Source organism: Schistocerca serialis, chromosome 7 (genome assembly GCF_023864345.2).
Source record: "Schistocerca serialis cubense isolate TAMUIC-IGC-003099 chromosome 7, iqSchSeri2.2, whole genome shotgun sequence".
In the NCBI taxonomy this organism is placed as follows: domain Eukaryota; kingdom Metazoa; phylum Arthropoda; class Insecta; order Orthoptera; family Acrididae; genus Schistocerca; species Schistocerca serialis.
Window position 1 is genome coordinate 289,749,694 of NC_064644.1, and position 24,821 is coordinate 289,774,514.

General features: G+C 41.1%; 1 protein-coding gene across 5 annotated transcripts in view; it reads right to left on the minus strand.

Annotated features, from left to right (window-relative positions):
• Positions 1-24,821, minus strand: part of LOC126412848 (uncharacterized) — a 309,701-nt gene that overhangs the window by 81,672 nt on the left and 203,208 nt on the right. For 4 of the 5 annotated variants that reach the window (XM_050082699.1, XM_050082700.1, XM_050082704.1 and 1 more), the window contains one exon: positions 5,999-6,392. In XM_050082699.1, coding sequence (XP_049938656.1) covers positions 5,999-6,392 — 394 coding nt within the window. The remainder of the gene's footprint in view (positions 1-5,998; positions 6,393-24,821) is intronic. The other variant, XM_050082703.1, reaches the window with a different exon arrangement.

Consider the following 24,821-nt stretch of genomic DNA (forward strand, 5'->3'; position numbering starts at 1 on the left):
TTCTGCCCTGGATTTCTTTCTTCACCAACCAACTTTTACAGAATACTTTGTGAGATAGTTTTTTTACAAGTTGTTTTTGTCGCAGTGATTCTTCTATAGCAAATAGCTGTTTACAAGTCCTACCTCCACCCACCAGAAATGCAGTTTTCACCATCACTTAGACTTTTCATTAAAAAATCATAAATGGAAATAAAATGGTCATCAGATCGATCAGTTCCGTCCATCTTCAAAGTATAATCAATAATCACATTTGATTTCATTATTTCTTCCCTTCCCTTTCTGTTTCTCTTTTCTATAAGTGACACAGAGATATTTGTTTTTGTAGAAAGTGTGATAACAGTTTGTTTATCTTGCCATGCCAGAACCAGCATTTTGTCATTGCGGAGGCATTTTACTCTATGCTTCTTCGTCTACGAAGAACTCCTTTCTTATTTGCAGCTGAAAGGTTTTTGCAATTGGCCTGGATCGTTCCTGTGAGATGCACATTCTGTTTCAACAGTTCATCAGTTAACGCAACACCTGTATAAAAATGGTCAGTGTTCAAATGATACCCTGATTGACCTGTAGCATTTCTGATATTAGCCCGCAACTGAAGAACTATTCTTTTGGAAAAATTCAAGTCTATATGAATCAGTGACTCTCTTGTTGTATTACTCTGAGCCCCCATTTTGTTTGGTTTAGGGGATTGTCCATTTCAAATAAAATACGACTCTTGAATGTTCTGTAGATTCATCAGCAGCTAAATACCTATGTGGATGACAAATTTCAAGAAACTTGCGAGACAAGTAATCCAATACATTTCCCACTTTACTTAAGACTTGACTGAACCTGAGTGTTGACAAGTGTAGCACTCTTTGGATTAGAAACATGAAGTACCCAGAAAATTTGCATAAATTGTCTGTTAGCAAAACAGTCTGAAAAGAAGTCGAATGATTGTAACCATTCTCTTTTAAAAGTCCTGCAAGTTCTTACACTTCTGTAATGCCATATTCAGCAGCACACCATGGAAGCATTTCATTTCTTCCTTGGTAACATTTCCCCAGTCCCACCAAACAGAATGTTGTGGAAGTGGTGTCACTTCACATATTCTTGCTGTAGCATACCTGCTCATTTGGTCTGCTACCAGTTGAAATAGGTTGTCTATAAAAATTAACTGAAAGAAACCAACTGGTGATGATGGAAAATTTCCAGTTTCAGTGATAAAACCATACTCTGAATCATCAAAAGAAAAATCTGTAAAGTCAGACATTTTCGCTCCACATTTGCCACACATCTCCTGCTGATTTACTTGAAAAATGCACATTTTCACTGTTTTCATCGTCATCTTCACTAGGATTGTTTTGAAATGAACCATCCTCATCATCAAAATCGCTCATAGTATCATTGTCAGGGATTCCTCTAAAAGCTGTAAAATCTCTTCCTCAAAAAGAACTGAAAATGATGAATCAAGACAATGCACAAGTATGAACTTGAACATAATACTTATAAGATTCCTTTCAACACAACTGCAACAGTTTGACAACGAGTTAACACAGGTTCCCCTACATGGCAGCACTAAGCACCACTGATGCCTAGTAGTGTCAGAATCGAGAATTAAGCATGTGAGAGCTGCGAAAAATGTGTCGAATGAGGCTCGACATTGGAGCGGAGAACAAAATTCACATTGTCGAAAGCCACTCGAAATTGGAGTGGAAAGGGTTAATTATGCTTCAACCTATATGTAGTTTCTTGGTATATTGAAATAATTAAACTTCATTGCTAAACTCCATGATTACGTTTCCCTGTCAAACTGCCTTGTCATCTTCCTACCCATCAATTCGATACTGTTAAACCACCCGCAGACACAAAAATCAACATTATTTTCATCTGACTGTATTTTCAGGTGATGGGAGCACATTTCATCAGGAGTTGTGGTCAACTCTGGCTAGAACCTAAGATAAAAACCTGCGACTATTGCTACGAGCCACTCATAGACAAGCTAGTACAGTCACTGAAAGACTACATTTAAGAGTAGAAATGGAAACTCAGTCAGACACAACAAAAAACTGTTGCTCAATTACAAAAATTTTAAAAAAATTAAAATAAAAAAACACCTTAGAATTCATACCTCCTTCAGTTTCAGTATCGTCCCTAACAACCCCAATCATAGCAAATTATTCTTTCATGACAGATTATAGAAATCCAGAGCATAATGAGGTGGTTACTCCTGAACGCATGTGTCTTTCCACTTATTTTAGTTGCCCTTTGTATTTTGGTAATCACTGTTGCCACACCGTGTCATGGTCACTGATAGCAGTTTTGATGTGGACATACTCAAAGAGGTCAGTCTATTTCTTGCCATTACATCCAATATACACTGAAGAGCCAAAGAAACTGGTACACCTGCCTAATATCATGTAGGGCTCCCGCGAGCACGCCGAAGTGCCGCAAGACGACATGGAAAGGACTTGACTAATATCTGAAGTAGTGCTGGAGGGAACCGACACCATGAATCCAGCAGGGCTGTCCATAAATCCATAAGAGTACAAAGGGTGGAAGATCTCTTCTGAACAGCGTGTTGCAAGGCATCTCAGATATGCTCAATAATGTTCATGTCTGGGAAGTTTGGTAGCCAGTGGAAATGTTTAAACTCAGACATGTGTTCCTGGAGTCACTCTGTGGCAATTCTGGACATGTGGGGTGTCACATTGTCCTGTTGGAATTGCCCAAGTCTGTCAGAATAAACAATGCAGGTGTTCAGACAGGATGAATCTAAAAGTGTCACTATTGGAGTCGTACCTACACGTATCACGGGTCCCATATAACTCAAACTGCACACGTTCCACACCATTACAGAGACTCCACCAGCTTGAACACTCCTGCTTGCATTTAAGGTCCATGGATTCATGAGGTTGTCTCCTTACCCGTCTCCTTAACCATATACGTCCATCCACTCGATACAATTTGAAACAAGACTCATACGATGAGGCAACTTGTTTCCAGTCATGAACAGACCAATGTCGTCATTGACAGGCCCTGGCATGGCGTAAAGCTTCGTGTTGTGCAGTACACGAGTACGCGTTAGGCTCCGAAAGCCCATATCAACGATGTTTCATTGAATGGTTTGCATGCTGACACTTACTGATGGCACAGCTGTCTTCAGTTGTCTTTGATCCCGTTCTTGCAGGATCTTTTTCTGTTCGCAACCATGTCAGAGATTTGATGTTTTACCGCATTCCTGGCATTCACGGTACACTTGTGAAATGGTCATATGAGAAAATCTTCACTTCATCACTACCTCAGAGATGTGTGCCATCACTCATGTGCCAGCTATACCACCACATTCAGACTCACTTAAATCTTGATAATCTGCCATTGTAGCAGCATTAACCAATCTAACAACTGCACCAGACACTTGTCTTATATAGGTGTTGTCGACTGCAGTATGTATTCTGCCTGTTAACATGTCTCTGAATATGCATGCCTATACTAGTTTCTTTGGTGCTTCAGTATATTTCCATCATGAGTGGGGTTCAAAACTACATGTTCTAAGTGGTTTACCGAGAAGACATTTAGTAATGTTTCACAGGATGTCTTGTCCCGCACACAAATGACAAAACTGTAATTTTCCTAATTGATTGTTGGATGATTAAAATCTCCACTGATGATTATAGTATGGTTGGGTAACTTAAGTAAAAGTGAACCGAGATGTTCTCTAAGGTTTTTGGTTACACAAGTGAACTGCTGTTTTCTCTAATGTTTTCACTTACATCAGGAGATGAGTCTGGTGGGCGACAGAAGGATCCACTTACCATTTTATGACCACACCAACACTAAGTCTCACCCCAACAATGTCACACACAGCTTAATTTACAGAAGAATGGAAAAACATTGTTGTACTCTAATAAATTCATGTGCTTTATGTATATCTTTTGCTGTGTCTTTGCCAGCAGCACCAGGCAAAACACCGGAGTGACACAAATAGTATGGTCAGTTGCCTTCTAGATGGCACTCATACCAGGAACTGTTTTGTGCTTTTGCACAAGACAATCAAATAGGCCATTAATTCCCCAATAGTTATGTCTGTCACCACAAAGAGCACTGTAAACGAGAACTATCTGATGTATCCACAAAATAGTTCAAAGGATGACATTCATATGCTGAGCACATGATTTAATCAACTGCACGCAGACATTTGGCCAATTATCACCAGTTTCTGGAAGTATCACTCAGCAGTTCTTCAGTTCTACAATTGCCGACAAGTTATCTACTGTGACAACTACTTCTAGTTGTTCGACAGTTTCTGCCGAGACATGATCATTTGTCAAAGTGATAGTCGAAATGTTTACCTATTCAGAGGCTCAGTTTCAATTCTCTGAACTGTAGTCTGTACCAAACTTCAATTATATTAGTTAGAAATCATCTACTGTGTTAGGTTAGCTTAGTGAAGAACTTTACATCAGTCCCACGTCTTCTCTGAAAGCCAAATCTGAGTATAAGTTGATGCATCTTATTACAATAAATGATTACTAACTGTTTCTTGTGTATTGCCTTGTGATTTTGATTTAGAAATATTGCCTTGTGGAGAGTCTGTAGCTAGCATACAAGCTGGCCACTTCCATATAGCTACAGATATACACAACAGTTACAAATGACAACAATGTACATAGGAGCAGTGAAAGATAATCATATCACAATATTCTTGAGATATGTGTATAAACTAAGCAAATCAAATGATACAATTAAGCACAATGTGCATTTCAGCACTTCGTTGTAGATCCACACAATGTTAAACGGTTTTTGTATTCAAAATGTCCACAACTTCTTGAAAACCACTCTCCAGAAAATATTCTAAAAAATGATCTGCTTCTTCCCATGTACTACAACAACTACCATCAAAGTGAAGGGGTGTCCATGTAGGTTGAGGGTGATTTTTTTGAGTCTCTATGTTCAGTACATAATATATTATAAAACTGAATGGCAGTAAGAAAATTAAAAATAAGGAAAACTATCTCAGAGACAAGATGTGACAGCAATCAAAAAAGTGAGTCACTAGGAGATTTTAAGGGCAGTTCTGGAGATATCACTGTTTGAGGGGTGTTGTGATACAAAATGGTGCCGCTGACAAAGCTGCTGTCATCTAACACCACTGTCAGGTTCATAAACCTACTGCAAAATTATGTACATCCATTTGTTAATCTGCAACAACCCACAGGCTTTGTGTATCTTCAGGAAAGATATTCACTGTCTCATCATTGCCAAATTGTGTCAAAACTGTCCGAGAACCACACTATACAAACGCATGCTTATATGTCGCATCCGCTCAGGAAAACCTAGTGTAAATAATATTTGGTGTATACTGGATGCCACTAAGCAAAACGTGTGTGCCTTGGACTTGTCTCCAATCAGTCTTTGCAAGTAGTGTATGTTAGATGAGCAGTCATGGTTCAGGGAGACTTTTCAAAGCTTTCAGCGCCTCATGAAGTCCACACCACGTTGTAATGCCCTGATCATTAAAGAGAGAGTGGTTCTTCACTAACGCACTAGGCTAGGTAATAGTGAAGCTGTCTTCAGCTTGACGAGAGGTTTGAATACCCCAGTGTGTTATCGGCCAGAGTCTTACAGATGGTGTTATGTCCTTTCTTCCTCTGACATTTGAACAAACTCACCTAGCTAATAAGAGGGGGACCTATTGTTTTAACGTGAACTCCGTACCATAGTGCCGTTTGGCATTTTTCACACGTACAAATCACCTACAGAGATCAAATGATAGAAAAAATTCTTAAGAGCAACTACATGTTCTTGGGTCTTTGGGTTTGTGGTTTCATGGAGGATGGAAGGGGTTTAGAATTTAAGAGTTTTTAGCTGTGAACAGTGAAAGAGTCCGTAAGTGAAGTAACAACATAACAAAAGCATAACTTCAAATAATTTGAAAAAAAAAAAGTATAAAGCAAAACTTAAAGATATTGATTAATACAAACTTCAACATCAAATTACTACAGAGGCACTTTTTTCTGACCTTGCAGATGTTGCTGTTGGGGCAGCATCAGAACTTGTCCGTTCTGTGCCACAAGCCCTTGGGGTTGGCCCGGTGGAGGCTGAAGCAGAACCTGCGGGGGCTGCTGCAACAACTGATGCTGCTGTGATGGTTGTTGCTGCTGCTGCTGTTGCTGCTGTTGTTGGTGTTGTTGCTGTTGCTGCTGCTGCTGCTGTTGATGATGGAGCTGCTGTTGCAGCACGGCCTGCATAACAGGTTGAAGAGAGTTACAAACCGGCTGCTGCAGATGAATGGACATCTGCTGAGGTGGCACATGCTGGAGTGCTGCTTCCTGCTGGTCCTGGAGAGGTGGCTGCTGGAGCTGCTGATGATGCTGCTGCTGCTGCTGCATCTGATGATGCTGTTGAAGAATGGCCTGTGCAAGAAACAAAAGAAATGAGAGCACACATGGTTAGATGTGCAGGAGATAACAGGGTCTGAATTTATTAAAGAAAATATATTTTTTCAAGCTGTAAATTGAAGACATAAAACAGGAATGTGTCCCCTTCACTGACTACTAATGAAGGCACACGTATGATATCTAACTAAAAAATTAATGTTGTTGTTGTTCATTGTTGTTGTTGATGATGATTATGATTATTGTGGGTTTAGAGTACCCAACATTATAGTTATTTGCGCACTTATTAAAATGTTCACAAGAAATATGATTAAAATATTTCAAAACTTGAATAATTGTACCATAAAATCTCCATTTAAGCACTCACCCTACCCAACCTCATTTATACACATATATTCACTCCTTTACACATGCAAAAACTGCTAATATGCCCATTTATTAAAATATTTTTCTCTGTGGACATGCCACGACTGCTGCTCTCAGATTTGGGTGCTTAACAACAACAACAACTGAGCTGTATGCATTCTGTGCAACTGCATCCCATTTTCCATAATGAAAAACTGGGTATTGAGCTTATACCTGGTTCTGTTTTCATCCTAGCACTTAATAGCTGCTTCCTTTTTCCTGCTGATTGTGCTACACAACTTTCATAAATTAAAAGAATGTAATCTTGCAAAGGCCAGCGTTAGCTGCTGCTAAAGTAATACTTATTTATTGACCATTTTCAGTCTACAGACTATTTGCTGCAACTGCTGTACTAGTGTCATTAGATACAAAAGCAAAGTTAAAACCTCATACAAGTTGGAGGACAGAATGAAACCAACAATCTCCAGATACATAAACTGAATTTCAATGCTTGCTTTTGTCTATACATGTAGTTAATTTCAGGAAATGTTTTAGAGATTCGGATCCAGATATCAATAATAGATACACTGATTCACGAGGAAGATTCATGTATATCATTTATAAATATTCCATAGAAAATTGTTGAGCTATGATGAATTCAAGACAGCAATTACTGTGAAAACTGTGACACTGCCATCTAGCAGTTCAGCCACAACAACTCCAGACAGCTGCGAAGCTTGAGCAGAGTTGGTAAAACGTGTGCCCGAAAGCCGAAGGGACATGGGATCCAGTCGCACGAAGGATTTTTCACTCTTTTAACTTACCATTCACCTCTCAATGACGTGGTCATCAGAAGTGAAATGTGGTTCAGATATCATATTAAACTCTAGATCACATTTTCCTGGTTGAATATCTGGCTAGGGAGATGCAAGTCATTGAAGTGACATCCCACTGAAAGACTTGTACTAGGACATTGAGCCACACAATATTATTTTAATCAGAATTTATAAATATATTCTCCTTCTATAGATGTTATAAATTAAGGACCCCCACCAGGTTTTTCTGTCTATATTTAAAGGCAAATCTCAGGAACTACTGTAGGGATTTTGATTAGTGAGAGAGACAGACAGAGAGAGAGAGAGAGAGAGAATCACAAGTAATTTATGTAGAGTAATGAAATTTCGGGAATGCATCTGTCTAGGTAATATATTTAAGTGATTAACATTGCAAGATCACAGGTTAATGTAAACACGAGATAAGCCATTGCAAACGTGAACAATCTGGTATTTTAATAACTGGTATAACCACCAGAATGTTGAATGCAAGCATGCATGTATGCATCATTGTGTTGTACAGACGCTGGACGTCAGTATGTGGTATAGAATTTCATGCCTGCTGCGCTCGGTCAATCAATAGCGCTCGGTCAGTCAATACAGTGATGGTTAATGCTGCTTGAGGATGACACTGGAGTTGTTGTCTGATAATGTACAACGTGTGCTCGATTGAAGACGGGCCAAGGTAATATGCCGTCACTCTATAAAGCAAGTTGGGTTTCAACAGCAATGTGTGGGCAAGTGCAGGAAAACACCCCCTGGAATGCTGTTCACGAATGGCAGCAAAACAGCTCGAACCACCTGACTGACTGATAAATTTGCATTCAGGGTGCATGGGGTAACCACAAGAGTGCTCCTCCTGTCATACGAAATCATAGCCCAGACCATAACTGCACGTGCAGGTCCAATGTTTGTAGCACATAGACAGGTTGGTTGTAGGCCCTCAACTGGCCTCCTCCTAAGCAACACAAGGCTTCCACTGGCACCGAGGCAGAACCAGCTCCGAGGCAGAACCAGCTTTCATCGGAAAACACAACAGTCTTTCACCCTACTCTCGCTTGACACCACTGAAGTTGTAGATGGCAATAGTTTTGGGACAGTGGAATGCATGCTACATGGCATCTGGCTCAGAGCTGTCCTTGAAATAATTGATTTGTAACAGTTAGCTGTGTCATTGTGAAGTCAACTGCTTCTCAAATTGCTCCTGCAGATGCAGTATGATGTGCCAGAGCCATACACCAAACACAATGGTCTTCCCTCTGGTCATGCCACATGACCATCAGGGGCTTGATCTCCTTGGTACTGTACATTCCCATGACCACCGCTGCCAGCAATCGCGTACAGTGGCTACATTCTTGCCAAGTCTGCCTGTAATATCACAGAAAGAACACCCAGCTTCTTGAAGCTGTATTATACAAGCTTGTTCGAACTCAGTGAGGTGTTAATAACAGCATCTTTGTCACCTTAAAGGCATTCTTGACTGACATCAACTCACCATGTCTAATCTCAAAGGTAACTAATGCCAATGACCATTACAATGGACATTTCAACCAAAACTGATTTGCACCCTCAAACTGGCACTATTAGTGCCACTCCCATGCGACGGGCACGAAATTTGAACAGTCATTTTCAGATGTAGAAACACACCTTCCAGCTTTGTTTATGTCGCACAACTCCCTGGTGCTGCATTTCTTTTTTAATCACTGTACATATATTGATTCATAATTTACAAATATTTGGAGCTAATTGGCTGAGCTATGATAAATTTCAGTGCCCAACTTTTTCTGTCTCTCTGTGAAGGCTATACTCAAGAACTACTGTAGTGATTTTGACACTCATAGAGGACAGGTGTGACCACCTTGGTGAGAAATGACCCGCATGGAGACACAGGGCCTTCAAAGTATGGCTTTCATTGTTAAAATCATAATTTATATATTCAGTTACCTATTGTTGTTCTCTGATTTTCGATCATTACTCTACACATTGACCCACGAACAGAACAACCATCACGCTGGGGAATTAACCTGGCCTTAAATGCTTAATGCTACCCATGCAAAGAAGTGACAGGTCACTAGTACAATAATATTTCTAAAAACGAGACAAAACAAACTAACAGTACATGTATGATGTGTTGTTAAAAGGGTAAAACAATTAATCGATGAAATATTGCACACTAAAGCTCAGTCAGGCACAAAAGACCAAACTGCTATCCTATGCTATCTTGTACAAGACGTCATTGGCATTACCTGGTACATATTCTCACATATTCAGCATTATCTTCCAATAATGTGTGACATTTATTCTATGGCATTTTCAAATCTGGGTTAAGTTTCTCAATACAATGATGAACTATGAGAGCTCAGTCTAGAATGTTTTAAATTTATCAGCATGCTTGAAGGCATTTTTTGGCACATAGTTTGCTTGCAGGTAGCACAATAAGTATATATGATTCAACAAAAAATTATATGGCTGCTAACGTTACACTGCTTCCATGTGCATTAACTTTTTATTTATTTTTCATTCTTTTTTAATTTTATTTTTGGGAGACAATGTTGGATTTCATTTTGAAGAGTGAAATATTAATTAGAATATTGGTTCTGACTCTATATATTTGCACCAGCTGACAAATGCTCCTGTCTGGGTCTGAGCATAAAAAAGGTGAATACACTCCCCCTTAAAAGACTGACAAAAAAGTGGGAGAATCAGGGAATTGGTTGGCCCAATCCTCATTCTGCCTTAATTGCCAAAAATTTCGGCTTGCAAACATATTCGCGCTCTTTTAACACACAACATTCTACATGTGTTTACACATAATCTCTTTATATTGAAGCTTTCGTACAAAGCATCTCCCTCTCGCTGCCCCTGTCAACACGTGTCACCTTTTCCTCCCATTGGCACTTTCTCCTGTCTGTCTCTCCCCACCGTCACTGTATTCACCTCTTTCTCTCACTTTTCCCTATCACTCTTTCCTCCTCTGCCACTTTCATTGTCTCTCTGTCCCACTGCCTTTTGTCTCTGTCTCATACTCCCCCTCTCCAAATGCCACTGTCTATTTCTTTCTCACCCAGTCTGCTATCTTTCTATTCAACCATTGTTGTATCCTCTTCACACATATCCTTGATGGAGGTTTGCTTGGAGTTTTGACGCTTAGACTAGGAGCGGATGGACAGAGAGAGTGCGGAGACGCAAATGGACAGAGAGAGGGACAGGTGGACAGAGAGAGACGAGCAGGAGAACACAGAGAGAGACGAGCAGGAGAACACAGAGAGAGATGAGCAGGAGAACACAGAGGGAGGAACAGGAGCTCACAGAGAGAGGAGGAAGACACAGAGAGAGGAGGACACAAAGAGAGGAAGGAGCACGAGGACACAGAGAGAGTGGAGTGTTGAAGGTGGACTGAGAGAGATGGGCAGAGAGGAGGGCACAAGAGATAGACAGACAGAGTGAAAGGAGGAGACGGGCTAATAGAATTGGAATAAATACATACCTAAGCAATGTCAGGTACTCAGCTAGTGTAAAACAGAACAGTGTCGATCTACCTTCACCCACTGAATTTATCTACTGCATCATGGAAACTCTCATGTGTTCACTGCCTCTACATAAAGTTACCATTGCAAACATTTAAGTTTTGCATCCAGTATTCAAGTGTAAATATTCCAAATACCAACGACCCACGCAGCTATCTGCTATTATTACTTGAGAGCAACACACTCTTATTTACAAAATGGAGTGGTTTTACTATTTTGGGCACTGCTTAACTGTTATTACATTTGAAGTTCTTATAAATATTCTAACAAGGCAGGTTTCATAGCTGCTGTATCTAATCTTTATAAATTGTTAAGAATGCAAGCTCTATGTCAGCAGAAATGTTACATCACAGAATCAAACCAATTTTATATATTTTTCACAAGTTGTATCACTGTTGTAAAATTTGTATAACACTATGAAATCACAAGCTTTTCTTGTTTATGCCTTATTTGCAGTTAATCAACGTTCATACTGCTTCTACTCCTACACATGTATTATAAGGCATGCAAATGAACATATTAGTAAAGGAAATACCTGACAAAAGTGCTGTTTTCAATGTACACCATTCGTTTCAGTAATTCACATGCCAACACAGCATTACTCTGTAACCACATATAAAGAAACTAATATGGATATACCACTCAAAAGCAGAGGCTGTGGTTTTCATCAATGACTTCCAATTCTTGGTGGAAGGTTATACAAAGGGATACCCAAAATAATGCTGCCGTAAGTGGAGCTTGTGTAGTACATGTTTTTCTCAATAATGGTGTGTTGATCAAATCCTTTCAAGTATAGTACTGCTCTGTCACTGCTCAAGAAAGTTTTGTGTACCTACCAAATTTCAGCCTCAAGTGCTGACTGGCCATCAAATAAAGACTTGTGTGACAACATGCTAGCCTTTAAAATAACAAGTTTCGAACTGTCCAACAATTTGTTTTCCAAGATCATTATTGATGAAAAATCTTGGTGCTACAGTTACGGCCACAAAATGAAACAACAATACAGCCAATGGAAAATGACTTTGCCACCATGCCCAAAAGCAGCTCATTATTTTTAATCATAATTTTTGTTGTTGTTGTTGTGGTATTTCAGGGTAACAGTGTTTTCAGAGGTCGTTCAACCACATCAATCATATCATTAACCAAATTTGCTATTTGAAGGTACTGATATTAGCGCACAACAGTGCACTTAAAAAAAAAAACACCTGATAATATTGAGTAACAGTGCACGTAAGAAATGCCCATTCTTGCTTGAGCTGGACGCTCCTGTTAACATTTTTTTTTCTGCATTTGCTAATAAAAAAACTGATAACTCATTCTGTGGCAGAAAGGTGACTGAATTTTTCCACAAAACAGCAGTTCTGTTCATCTCAGTGTACCAGTTTAAAGCCAAAAATGGCATGAATCTCTTGTCCCAAAATGATATTGGCTTAACTTTATTATACTATCACATTTTATTCACTTGTCCCATAATGATAGCAACAACTGATGAAAGCTATTTCAGTGCCAACTGGCACAACAAATCTTGCAATAAATTCAACCAATGGAAAGTCCAGGACGGAATGTAACAATACGAAAGAAGGAAAGTTGCTACTCACCACATAGCAGAGATGCTGAGCCGCGATAGGCACAATAAAAAGATTCACACAATCTTAGCTTTCGGCCATTAAGGCCTTTGTCAGCAGTACACACACACACACACACACACACACACACACAAAGCGCAACTTGCACACACGTCTGCAGTCTCAGAGAGCTGAAACTACACTGCCAGCAGCAGCACCAGTGCATGATGGGAGTGGCGACTGGGTGGGGGTAAGGAGGACGCTGGGACGGGGTGGGGGAGGGGGAGGGATAGTATGGTGGGAGTGGCAGACAGTAAAGTGTTGCAGTTTAGACGGAGGGTAGGAGAGAAGGTGCGGAAGGGGGAGGGGTGGGTAGCAGAAAGCATAGAAATAAAAATAAAAAGAAATTAAAAGACTGCGTGTGGTGGTGAAGTGATGGCTGTGTAGTGCTGGAATGGGAACAGGGAAGGGGCGGATGGGTGAGGACAGTGACTAATGAAGGTTGAGGCCAGGAGGGTTACGGGAATGTAGGATGTATTACAGGGAAAGTTCCCACCTGCGCAATTCAGGAGCTGGTGTTGGTGGGAAGGATCCATATGGCACAGGCTGTGAAGCAGTCATTGAGATGAGGGTTATCATGTTTCGCAATGTGTTCAGCTACAGGGTGGTCCACTTGTTTTTTGGCCACAGTTTGTCGGTGGCCATTCATGTGGACAGACAGCTTGGTTGTCATGCCTACATAAAATGCAGCACAGTGGTTGCAGCTTAGCTTGTAAATCACATGACTGGTTTCACAGGTAGCCCTGCCTTTGATGGTATAGGTGATGTTAGTGACCGGACTGGAGTAGGTGGTGGTAGGAGGATGTATGGGACAGGTCTTGCATCTAGGTCTAATACAGGAGTATGAGCCATGACGTAAAGGATTGGGAGCAGGGGTTGTGTACGGATGGACAAGTATATTGTGTAGGTTTGGTGGACGGCGGAATACCACGTTAGGAGGGGTGGGAAGGATAGTGAGTAGGACTCTTCCCATTTCAGGGCACGATGAGAGGTAATCGAAACCCTGGCAGAGAATGTAATTCACTTGCTCCAGTCCCAGGTGGTACTGAGTTACAAGGGGAATGCTCCTCTGTGGCCGGACTGTGGGACTTTGGGAGGTGGTGGGAGATAAGACACGGGAGATTTGTTTTTGTACAAGGATGGGAGGATAGTTACGGTCAGTGAGGGCTTCAGTGAGACCCTCGGTATATTTAGAGAGGGACTGCTTGTCACTGCAGATGCAATGACCACGGGTGGCTAGGCTGTACTGAAGGGACTTCTTGGTATGAAACGGGTGGCAGCTGTCAAATTGGAGGTATTGCTAGTGGTTAGTAGGTTTGATATGGACTGAGGTACTGATGTAGCCATCTCTGAGGTGGAGGTCAACATCTAGAAAGGTGGCATGTTGGGTTGAGTAGGACCAGGTGAAGCAAATGGGGGAGAAGTTGTTGAGGTTCTGGAGGAATGTGAATAAGGTGTCCTCACCTTCAATCCAGATAGCAAAGATGTCATCAGTGAATCTGAACCAGGTGACGAGTTTAGGATTCTGGGTTTTTAGGAAGGATTCCTCTAGATGGCCCATGAATAGGTTAGCATAGGATGGTGCCATGCGGGTGCCCATAGCCGTATCGCGGATTTGTTTGTAGGTAATGCCTTCAAAGGGGAAGTAATTGCGGGTGAGGGTATAGTTGGTCACGGAAACTAGGAAGGAGCTTGTCGGTTTGGAATCCATAGGGCGTCTGGAAAGGTAGTGTTCGATAGCAGTAAGGCCACGGGCATTAGGAATGTTAGTGTACAGGGAGGTGGCATCAATAGTGACGAGCAGGGCACCGTGTGGTAAAAGGAAAGGAACTGTGGAGAGTCGGTCGCGGAAATGGTTGGTATCTTTTATATAGGAGGATAGGTTCCAGGTAATAGGTTGAAGGTGTCGGTCTACGAGAGTAGAGATTCTCTCAGTGGGGGCACAGTAACCAGCCACAATCTCTGGTCTTTCGTAGTCTAGTGTCGGGGCAGAAATCTTCGACTACATAAGTAGCATCAGACAACTGTCTTACAACCTTATAAGGTCGAAAGCAGTGCCTGAGGAGCTTCTCAGAGCCACTAATCTTCCAAACAGGAGTGAAGATCCAGACGAGGTCACCAAGCTGGTAGACAACAGGGCGGTGGCTTGCATCATACCTCCAGCGATCGTTTTCTTGAGCCTGCAGCGTGTGGAGTCGAGCTAACTGCTGAGCTTCCTCAGCTCTGGTTAACACCTGGCCGATGTAGTTATCGTCCACATCATCAGGATGTAACGGAAACACAGTGTCCATGATTGTAGCGCTTCATGCCCAAGCACCAGGAAAAATGGCGTAAATCCGCTGGTGTCTTGTTTGGTGGTGTTGTAGGCAAACGTCACGAAAGGTAGCACCTCATCCCAGTTGCTGTGCTCAACATTGACGAACATTGATAGCATGTCGCCCAATGTCTTATTAAGGTGTTCAGTAAGCCCGTTAGTTTGCGGATGGTAGACAGTTTTCATGTGATGAGTAATGTTGCACCAACGGTTTATCTCTGTCATAAGATTCGATTGAAAAACTTTCACTCAATTCGGAATTTAGCGACCTTGGGGCACCGTGTTTTAATACAATGTCTTTCATGATAGGTCAATCCCAACTCGCTGGAAAGACGTTTCGGCTGGTGCAATTGGTATGAGTTGGCCAGGTGGTTTCTGAGGACCTGCCTTTCTCCTCTGGCACTCTTGACAGTGCAACACATAGTGATGGACACTCCTAAATAGACCCAGCCAGAAAAATCTCTTGCGGATTCTATCGCATGTCTTCATAAATTCTAAATGTCTGTCCTCGGGTGTCTCATGGAATTACTGGAGAACATCTAAGTGCATGTGTTTAGGAATCACTGGTAGCCAGCTCTTTCCAAATGGATCAAAGTTTTTCTTGCAAAGTAATCCATTAACTACCTTAAACTGTCTTTTCATGTCCTCTGACCAATTTAAGGCAAGCATAATTTGAGATATCTTGGTGTCCTCCTCCTGCTTAGCAGAGAGATCCTGGAGTGCAGTTCTCACTATCTTCATCAAAGTCTTGATGGTCTTGCACAGGGTTTCTTGAGAGACAGTCGGCATCTTGGTGTTTTCTTCCATTTCTGTACGCATGGTAATGTCATACTCTCGAAGACGTAGTGCCCACCTGGCTAGTCGTCCTGTTGGATCCTTAAGACCTGTCAGCCAACAAAGTGAATGATGGTCTGTAACAACTGTGAAGGCCTTCCATAGAGATACCGTCGAAATTTGCACATGGCCCAGATCACAGCTAGACATTCTCTTTCTGTAGTTCAGTAGTTTCTCTCAGCTTTTGTAAGTGTCCTAGAAGCATAGGCTGTAACCTTCTCTTTTCCATCCGAAATTTGCACCAGAACAACATTGATCCCATACCCACTGGCATCTGCGTGTAGCTCTGTAGGTGCTCTCTCATCATACAGACCAAATATAGGGTCAGTCGTCAGAGCTTTTCGCAGCACATAGAAAGAATTTTGTTGAGCATCACCCCAGATAAATTTAGCATCAGCTTTTAACAACTCTTGCAGTGGCCTGGCTTTGATACAAAAGTCTTTGATAAAATGACGGTAATAAGAAAGTAATCCGAAGAAGCTTCTCAAATCTCTAATACTTTTAGGAATATGAAATTCCTTTACAGATCTCACCTTTTCTGGGTCTGTCCGCACACCTTCGTTTGACACAAGGTGTCCAAGTATTTTGATTTCATTTGCTTCAAAGAGACACTTTCTTGGATTAAGTTTCAGTCCGCCTTGTTGGAGACACTTGAGAACGGCCGTCAGTCTTTTTATCTGTTCATCAAATGTCTCTGAGAACACTATAATGTCTTCTAAATAACAGACACACATCGTCGACTTCAGGTGATGTATAAGATTATCCATCACCAGTTCAAAAGTTGCTGGTGCATTACACAAACCAAACGCCATTACCTCAAACTCATACAGGCCCTCAGGGGTGATGAATGCAGTTTTCTCATGATCAGCCTCATCTACTTCGATCAGTCAGTATTCTGAGTACATGTCCATGGTTGATAAAAACTTAGCCCCCTTCAGACAATCTAGTGTATTGTCAATTTGTGGAAGAGGGTAAATGTCCTTTTTAGTTACCTTATTAAGCTTCCTGTAATCAACACAAAAGCACCAACTGCCATTCTTCTTCCTGACGAGGACCACAGGTGACGAGCATGGGCTATGCGAAGGCTGAATGATGTCATTCTTCATCATTCTCTCCACCTCATCGTGAATTATTCGACGTTCCATTGCTGACACATGGTATGCTCTCTGGCTTATTGGTTGGCGGTCTCCAGTGCTAATCCGATGCTTCACCGTCAATTTGTCTACTTTGCTCTTCACCTGTGGATTGAAGCATTCAGAGAATTCTTGAAGAATGGCAAGTAGCTTCTTCTGTTGCTCCTTAGTGAGATCTCGTGATAGTCAAGCTAGAAGACCTTGTCTCGTAGTGGTAGTGCTAATTTTGCCCACAGACTCGGCGTGGGAAGTTTCTATGATGCTCAGCTGTTCTTCACTTAATGGCTCAGCATTTGATATGCACATGCGTCTTGGAAGGATCTGTGGTTCTCGGTGACAGTTAACTACCCACAATTCACTGAATCCGTCCTTAAATAAGGCGACAAAGGCTGGGATGACCAAGTTATTCTTCCATGGTACGCTTCTCTTAAATTCCACTACAAGATCCATGAGTTGATGCATGGCATGACACGTGACAGTTACCTTTCTAGCGCCGACTGCAGAAATAATCACTTCATCCAGCGCACACATTCTCCACACACTCGGGTGCTCATCTTCCTGTCCACAGTATCTCATCTCGTCTAGCATAATTTTCGAGCTACCACAATCTATAATTGCCTGAGAATTGCAAAAAGTTCCATCTGAGAATGACGTCATGACTATACTCTTGTAAGACGATGAATTCTAAGGGCTGTGTATGGCCACTTATACTCAAACAAATGGTACATCTTCCTGTAGGTTTGATATATTTCCCATTAGCCACCTTCAGCAGAGACGTTTTGCTGTCAATGAATATGGTTTTTTGCAAATGGTGATGGTATTGCTCCGAAATGACTGAATATGATGCTCCAGAGTCCACATGAGCTTGGGCTGGTCGGCCATCCATAAGGATATCGACTTAGTTTCCTATCATTTTTGTAGTGGTTGATGGCGGAGGATTTTTCTCTTCGGCGGCCTCACCACCAAGGAAGGTAGTAACCTTCAGTTTTCCAGGTTGCGGCGGCAAGGTGATCGGCTGGAGCTTCTAAACAGCAATGGAGACCTTGATCAGCGTGTTGGAGAGCGACCTCTCCAAGCAGATAACTTGCGCCGATGGTGACCTACGTTGTCCTGCACCCACAACTCCTTGTTCAGCTTCGTCGTGCTGGAGATGGTGTTGGCTACGATCAGTCTGCTGTCTTCTGACGTGGGCATCATCAAATATTCGCCACCTTTCTCGACAATAGCGCACCACATGTCCTGGTCGTCCGCAGTGGAAACATATTGGTTGGTTATCCTGGGTCCTTCAGACATAAGTCTTCCTTGGTGCCCAAACAGGTTCCTGATGCAGCATTGTAGGAATGTAACTCTGCCTGGGTCTTGACTTTTTCACTGTTTCAAAGGGAAATGAAGGACGAGAGATTCGGTTCAATGTCTGTTCCACTTCCTCCCTTATGACCTCTTTAAGCGTCTCGGTTTTTTGCTCGCCATGCAATCCAAGTGCCTTCTGAACTTCCTCTCTCACTATCTGACAAAGAACACTTGTGAAATCAGTCGCTTCCTCCATCACAGACATCGATACGACATTTGGAAGCCGTTCAAACTTCTTGCGTGTAATCCTTTTTTGATGCATTGTCTCGATATACTGGCACAATTTTATGAAGTCTTCTGCTGTCGAAACTTCCTTCAGGAGTAGGGCTTAATACATGTTCTCAGCAACACCCTTCATGAGATGTGCAACCTTGTCTTCCTCCTTCATTCTAGTATCCACTATTTTACACAGCTCCAAGACGTCTTGAATGCAGGATGCTTTAGTTTCTCCTGGACGCTGTGCCCTGCACTTTAATTTATCTTCAGCCTTGCACTTCTGCCATTGTGTGTCGCCGACATACTTGCGCAGTTCCACCTGGAATACTTACCAGCTTGTGAACTACTACTCGTTGTTCTCATACCATTGCTTGGCAGTGCCCTCCAAGTAGAAAAATATGTTAGCCAAACACACGGTGTCATCCCATTTGTTAAATTTGGCTATACACTCATATACCTCCAGCCACTTGTTTGGATCTTGGCCATTGTCACCAGAGAACCTGGAAGGATGTCTCATGTGGTGACACACAGTTGCTGTCATTGTAACGTCCTCTTCTTCTTCTGTCTCCGATAGATTGCGATCTGTTGAATATGGCTCGAACTCTGGTTTCTCGCCACATAAATGGCGTCTCTGTCAAGGCCTGATGGGAACCACTGTGTCATCTATAATGTGCTCTATCATAAGTTCCAATACCCGGCGCCTCCACCAGAATAATGTCAAGTAGAAGAAGGTGTAATTAGATGAATGACGAACAATAACTTCACTTAACGAAGGTTTATTCAGCACTTGCACATACAGGGTGTTTCAAAAATGACCGGTATATTTGAAACGGCAATAAAAACTAAATGAGCAGCGATAGAAATACACCGTTTGTTGCAATATACTTGGGACAACAGTACATTTTCAGGCAGACAAACTTTCGAAATTACAGTAGTTACAATTTTCAACAACAGATGGCGCTGCGGTCTGGGAAACTCTATAGTACGATATTTTCCACATATCCACCATGCGTAGCAATAATATGGCGTAGTCTCTGAATGAAATTACCCGAAACCTTTGACAACGTGTCTGGCGGAATGGCTTCACATGCAGATGAGATGTACTGCTTCAGCTGTTCAATTGTTTCTGGATTATGGCGGTACACCTGGTCTTTCAAGTGTCCCCACAGAAAGAAGTCACAGGGGTTCATGTCTGGCGAATAGGGAGGCCAATCCACGCCACCTCCTGTATGTTTCGGATAGCCCAAAGCAATCACACGATCATCGAAATATTCATTCGGGAAATTAAAGACGTCGGCCGTGCGATGTGGCCGGGCACCATCTTGCATAAGCCACGAGGTGTTCGCAGTGTCGTCTAAGGCAGTTTGTACCGCCACAAATTCACGAAGAATGTCCAGATAGCGTGATGCAGTAATCGTTTCGGATCTGAAAAATGGGCCAATGATCCCTTTGGAAGAAATGGCGGCCCAGACCAGTACTTTTTGAGGATGCAGGGACGATGGGACTGCAACATGGGGCTTTTCGGTTCCCCATATGCGCCAGTTCTGTTTATTGACGAAGCCGTCCAGGTAAAAATAAGCTTCGTCAGTAAATCAAATGCTGCCCACATGCATATCGCCGTCATCAATCCTGTACACTATATCGTTAGCGAATGTCTCTCGTGCAGCAATGGTAGCGGCGCTGAGGGGTTGCCGCGTTTGAATTTTGTATGGATAGAGGTGTAAACTCTGGCGCATGAGACGATACGTGGACGTTGGCATCATTTGGACCGCAGCTGCAACACGGCGAACGGAAACCCGAGGCCGCTGTTGGATCACCTGCTGCACTAGCTGCGCGTTGCCCTCTGTGGTTGCCGTACGCGGTCGCCCTACCTTTCCAGCACGTTCATCCGTCACGTTCCCAGTCCGTTGAAATTTTTCAAACAGATCCTTTATTGTATCGCTTTTCGGTCCTTTGGTTACATTAAACCTCCGTTGAAAACTTCGTCTTGTTGCAACAACACTGTGTTCTAGGCGGTGGAATTCCAACACCAGAAAAATTCTCTGTTCTAAGGAATAAACCATGTTGTCTACAGCACACTTGCACGTTGTGAACAGCACACGCTTACAGCAGAAAGACGACGTACAGAATGGCGCACCCACAGACTGCGTTGTCTTCTATATCTTTCACATCACTTGCAGCGCCATCTGTTGTTGAAAATTGTAACTACTGTAATTTCGAAAGTTTGTCCGCCTGAAAATGTACTGTTGTCCCAAGCATATTGCAACAAACGGTGTATTTCTATCGCTGCTCGTTTAGTTTTTATTGCAGTGTCAAATATACCGGTCATTTTTGAAACACCCTGTACAAGAGTGTGGAGTGAACTGCCTCTGGCCAGAACACATACAGTATATGTACAGCTATAGAACATTCCCGTACAATGATTCTTGATATTTGTGGATACTTCTAGAATGTACTGGAACCGAATATAGAAATTAAAATTTTACAGTGAAGGTGAGTTTTGAACTCACAACCCTCCATGCAACAGTTTAGTATCATAACCATTACACTATGGTGCTACTCAGCTTCTTCCGCGACAATATACTGTATTTACCCAATTATAAGACGAGTTTCCCCCCCCCCCCCCCTTCTCCCCCCAATTTTTCATCCGATAATCCACTGCGTCATCTTATATTCGCAGATTAAGCCATATCTGCTGATATCAACGTTTTTACATTGTGTAATATTTCATACAAATTTATTTTGAACAATACCGAAAGGTAGGGGGGTAAGCAAACAATGCTTGCATTCAAATAGGTTCAAGATTCCCCGATATGCCAAAGCACTCGATGCAATATTGACCTACTCATATACTCATGTGACATTTGACTAATGGCGCTTGTGCAAGGGGTATTCAAGAAACTATTAACTAGCGAATACAACAATCTAATTTTCTGCTTAAAAATTGGTAATTTTGTGAAACAACAGAGGAAATAACATTAAATTCTATCAACTTACAAACTTTTGTTGTATTTGAACATGTTTGCAATAAAATGGATACAGTATTCATAGGTTTATGCTGCTTTTTGAGTACAGGTAACGTTCAAAGGCAAAAATCTTCTCCTTCAAAAACTATTACTTAATTCTCAACCCAAGTTGATATTTTATTCATTTGTAGGAAATATAACAATTTACTAAACGGGTTGGAAATAATAAATTCAGTTACTGTTCATGTATTAGAGTACCAGGGAAAAATGTTACCAGCTTTTAATCAGCATTAGAACAAAATGATGACATTCAGATGAAATGAGAAAGAAAAGTAATCCAGAATAAAATACCTAAAAAATGAAAAAAAAACACATTAAAACTGACTGCAATTATTGCAAGAAACAATTTCAGTGGAAAGACCCACTGAGATATTATCATCAGACGTAATTACATCCCAGGATGAAAGTTCGAAAACTGGACTGAAGCGTGATTGCGATCTTTCATTTATAGATTAGTTGCTGTTGCTGTATATGACCCACACCTTAGAAGATATCGTCATCCAAGTTGCTCACGTGCAGCACAAGAGATCATTGAAGGGGCACAGCGACTAGCTTGGCTGTGAATTAGGATGTGCGTGCAGGGAGGGGAGTAGTGAGTGGGCACAAATTACATGTTGCGTATCTTGGCTTTTTAATGAACATCTAACTGCAGTTTGCCTGAATCCATTTGCACTCAGAAATGAAATGGATAAATACCCAACAATAGCATACATTTATGCAGGAGATGCTAAAAGTGTAGATTTGGGCCAGTGGCGTACTTACATATGCCATGCTACGACCTGTTGATGCTCTTGATGAGGTAAGGAACAATAGGGGTATATCAGTTGTTGGTTCTCACAGCCATTGAGAGAGGGGTGGACAGACAATGTCTCACGTCAGCATAGAATCGGAGGAGGGCGGGTGGGGTGGGGGGTGTCAGTGTTCTTAGGTCTCACCAGAGCCACAACCCCAGAAATAGCAACATATACAGAAGAAACAGCCAAATATTTGTGACAACAAAGACAAGTTTCACCGCTATCCTGTTAGGATGATGACGATAATGATAAAAAATAGTGAGACCAGAGATGACAGGATAAGTAAACAAAAAGGACCATGAAGATAAAAATGTATACTAATTCTTTTTGTTTATTTTATTTCTCACTGTATTACCAAAAAGCAGGCAATCAATACATGACATAAGTTTAGAATAGGTGTAATGTTAACTGTTTAGGTGATACCTTACATCAATAAATGTGTGTAATTTTGATTAGTTAGAATATGTTAGAAATATATTTTTCTCAAGGAACCTCTTTAACAAATGGGAGTTGTCCTATATTACGGGTTGTCTTATACTCAAGTAAATATGGTCCAGCAAAGATAATATTCCAAAAGCATCCTGACAAATTAAACAAAAATGAATTCAGTTTTTAACATTTTTCCACCAAACTTCATGGCCTTTCCTCATTCTTCTACTTTTGGCAATAGTATACTTCATTTTGCTGTATTTCCATGTTCCATGGAAATTTCATGAAATATATCAAGGACAGACATATGGGTCAATTGACCCCTGATGTCACTCCTTTTTCGAATATTGCTGTTTTCATCATTACAAAGGCACTTGCATTGTATTTTGGTTTGGGCAACAATTGCTACCTTGAATGATCACACACATATTGTCAGAATGGCTTCCACGCTGGACACTGAGCTTAACTTTTCAGTTATATTTCATGATTTACTCATCTTATCAGTTAGATATTACAATATTATTAATATTATTACTTCTTTACTTTCTCAGACGTTAAGTCTGGTTAAAAATGGGACGTGATGCGGACCTTGATCAAGCGTCACTTCCTTTTAACTGTACGGTATATGTTATATGGCATTTAGGAACTTTCGGGTAATAGAACATGTATCAATAATTACGGATTTCTGTAATTGTATATATAAGTTTGGATGTAGCTGTATTGTATTTATGTACTGGTGGATATTGTGTGGTATGACTCCTGTAGTTGATAGTATAATTGGTATAATGTCAACTTTATTCTGATGCCACATGTCCTTGACTTCCTCAGCCAGTTGGATGTATTTTTCAATTTTTTCTCCTGTTTTCTTTTGTATATTTGTTGTATTGGGTATGGATATTTCGATTAGTTGTGTTAATTTCTTCTTTTTATTGGTAAGTATGATGTCAGGTTTGTTATGTGGTGGTGTTTTATCTGTTGTAATGGTTCTGTTCCAGTATAATTTGTATTCATCATTCTCCAGTACATTTTGTGGAGCATACTTGTAAGTGGGAACGTGTTGCTTTATAAGTTTATGTTGTAAGGCAAGCTGTTGATGTATTATTTTTGCTACATTGTCATGTCTTCTGGGGTATTCTGTATTTGCTAGTATTGTACATCCACTTGTGATGTGATCTACTGTTTCTATTTGTTGTTTGCAAAGTCTGCATTTATCTGTTGTGGTATTGGGATCTTTAATAATATGCTTGCTGTAATATCTGGTGTTTATTGTTTGATCCTGTATTGCAATCATGAATCCTTCCGTCTCACTGTATATATTGCCTTTTCTTAGCCATGTGTTGGATGCGTCTTGATCGATGTGTGGCTGTGTTAGATGATACGGGTGCTTGCCATGTAGTGTTTTCTTTTTCCAATTTACTTTCTTCGTATCTGTTGATGTTACGTGATCTAAAGGGTTGTAACGGTGGTTATGAAATTGCAGTGGTGTAGCCGATGTATTTATATGAGTGATTGCTTTGTGTATTTTGCTAGTTTCTGCTCGTTCTAGAAAGAATTTTCTTAAATTGTCTACCTGTCCATAATGTAGGTTTTTTATGTCGATGAATCCCCTTCCTCCATCCTTTCTGCTTAATGTGAATCTTTCTGTTGCTGAATGTATGTGATGTATTCTATATTTGTGGCATTGTGAACGTGTAAGTGTATTGAGTGCTTCTAGGTCTGTGTTACTCCATTTCACTACTCCAAATGAGTAGGTCAATATAGGTATAGCATAAGTATTTATAGCTTTTGTCTTGTTTCTTGCTGTCAATTCTGTTTTCAGTATTTTTGTTAGCCTTTGTCTATATTTTTCTTTTAGTTCTTCTTTAATATTTGTATTATCTATTCCTATTTTTTGTCTGTATCCTAGATATTTATAGGCATCTGTTTTTTCCATCGCTTCTATGGAGTCACTGTGGTTATTCAATATGTAATCTTCTTGTTTAGTGTGTTTTCCCTTGACTATGCTATTTTTCTTACATTTG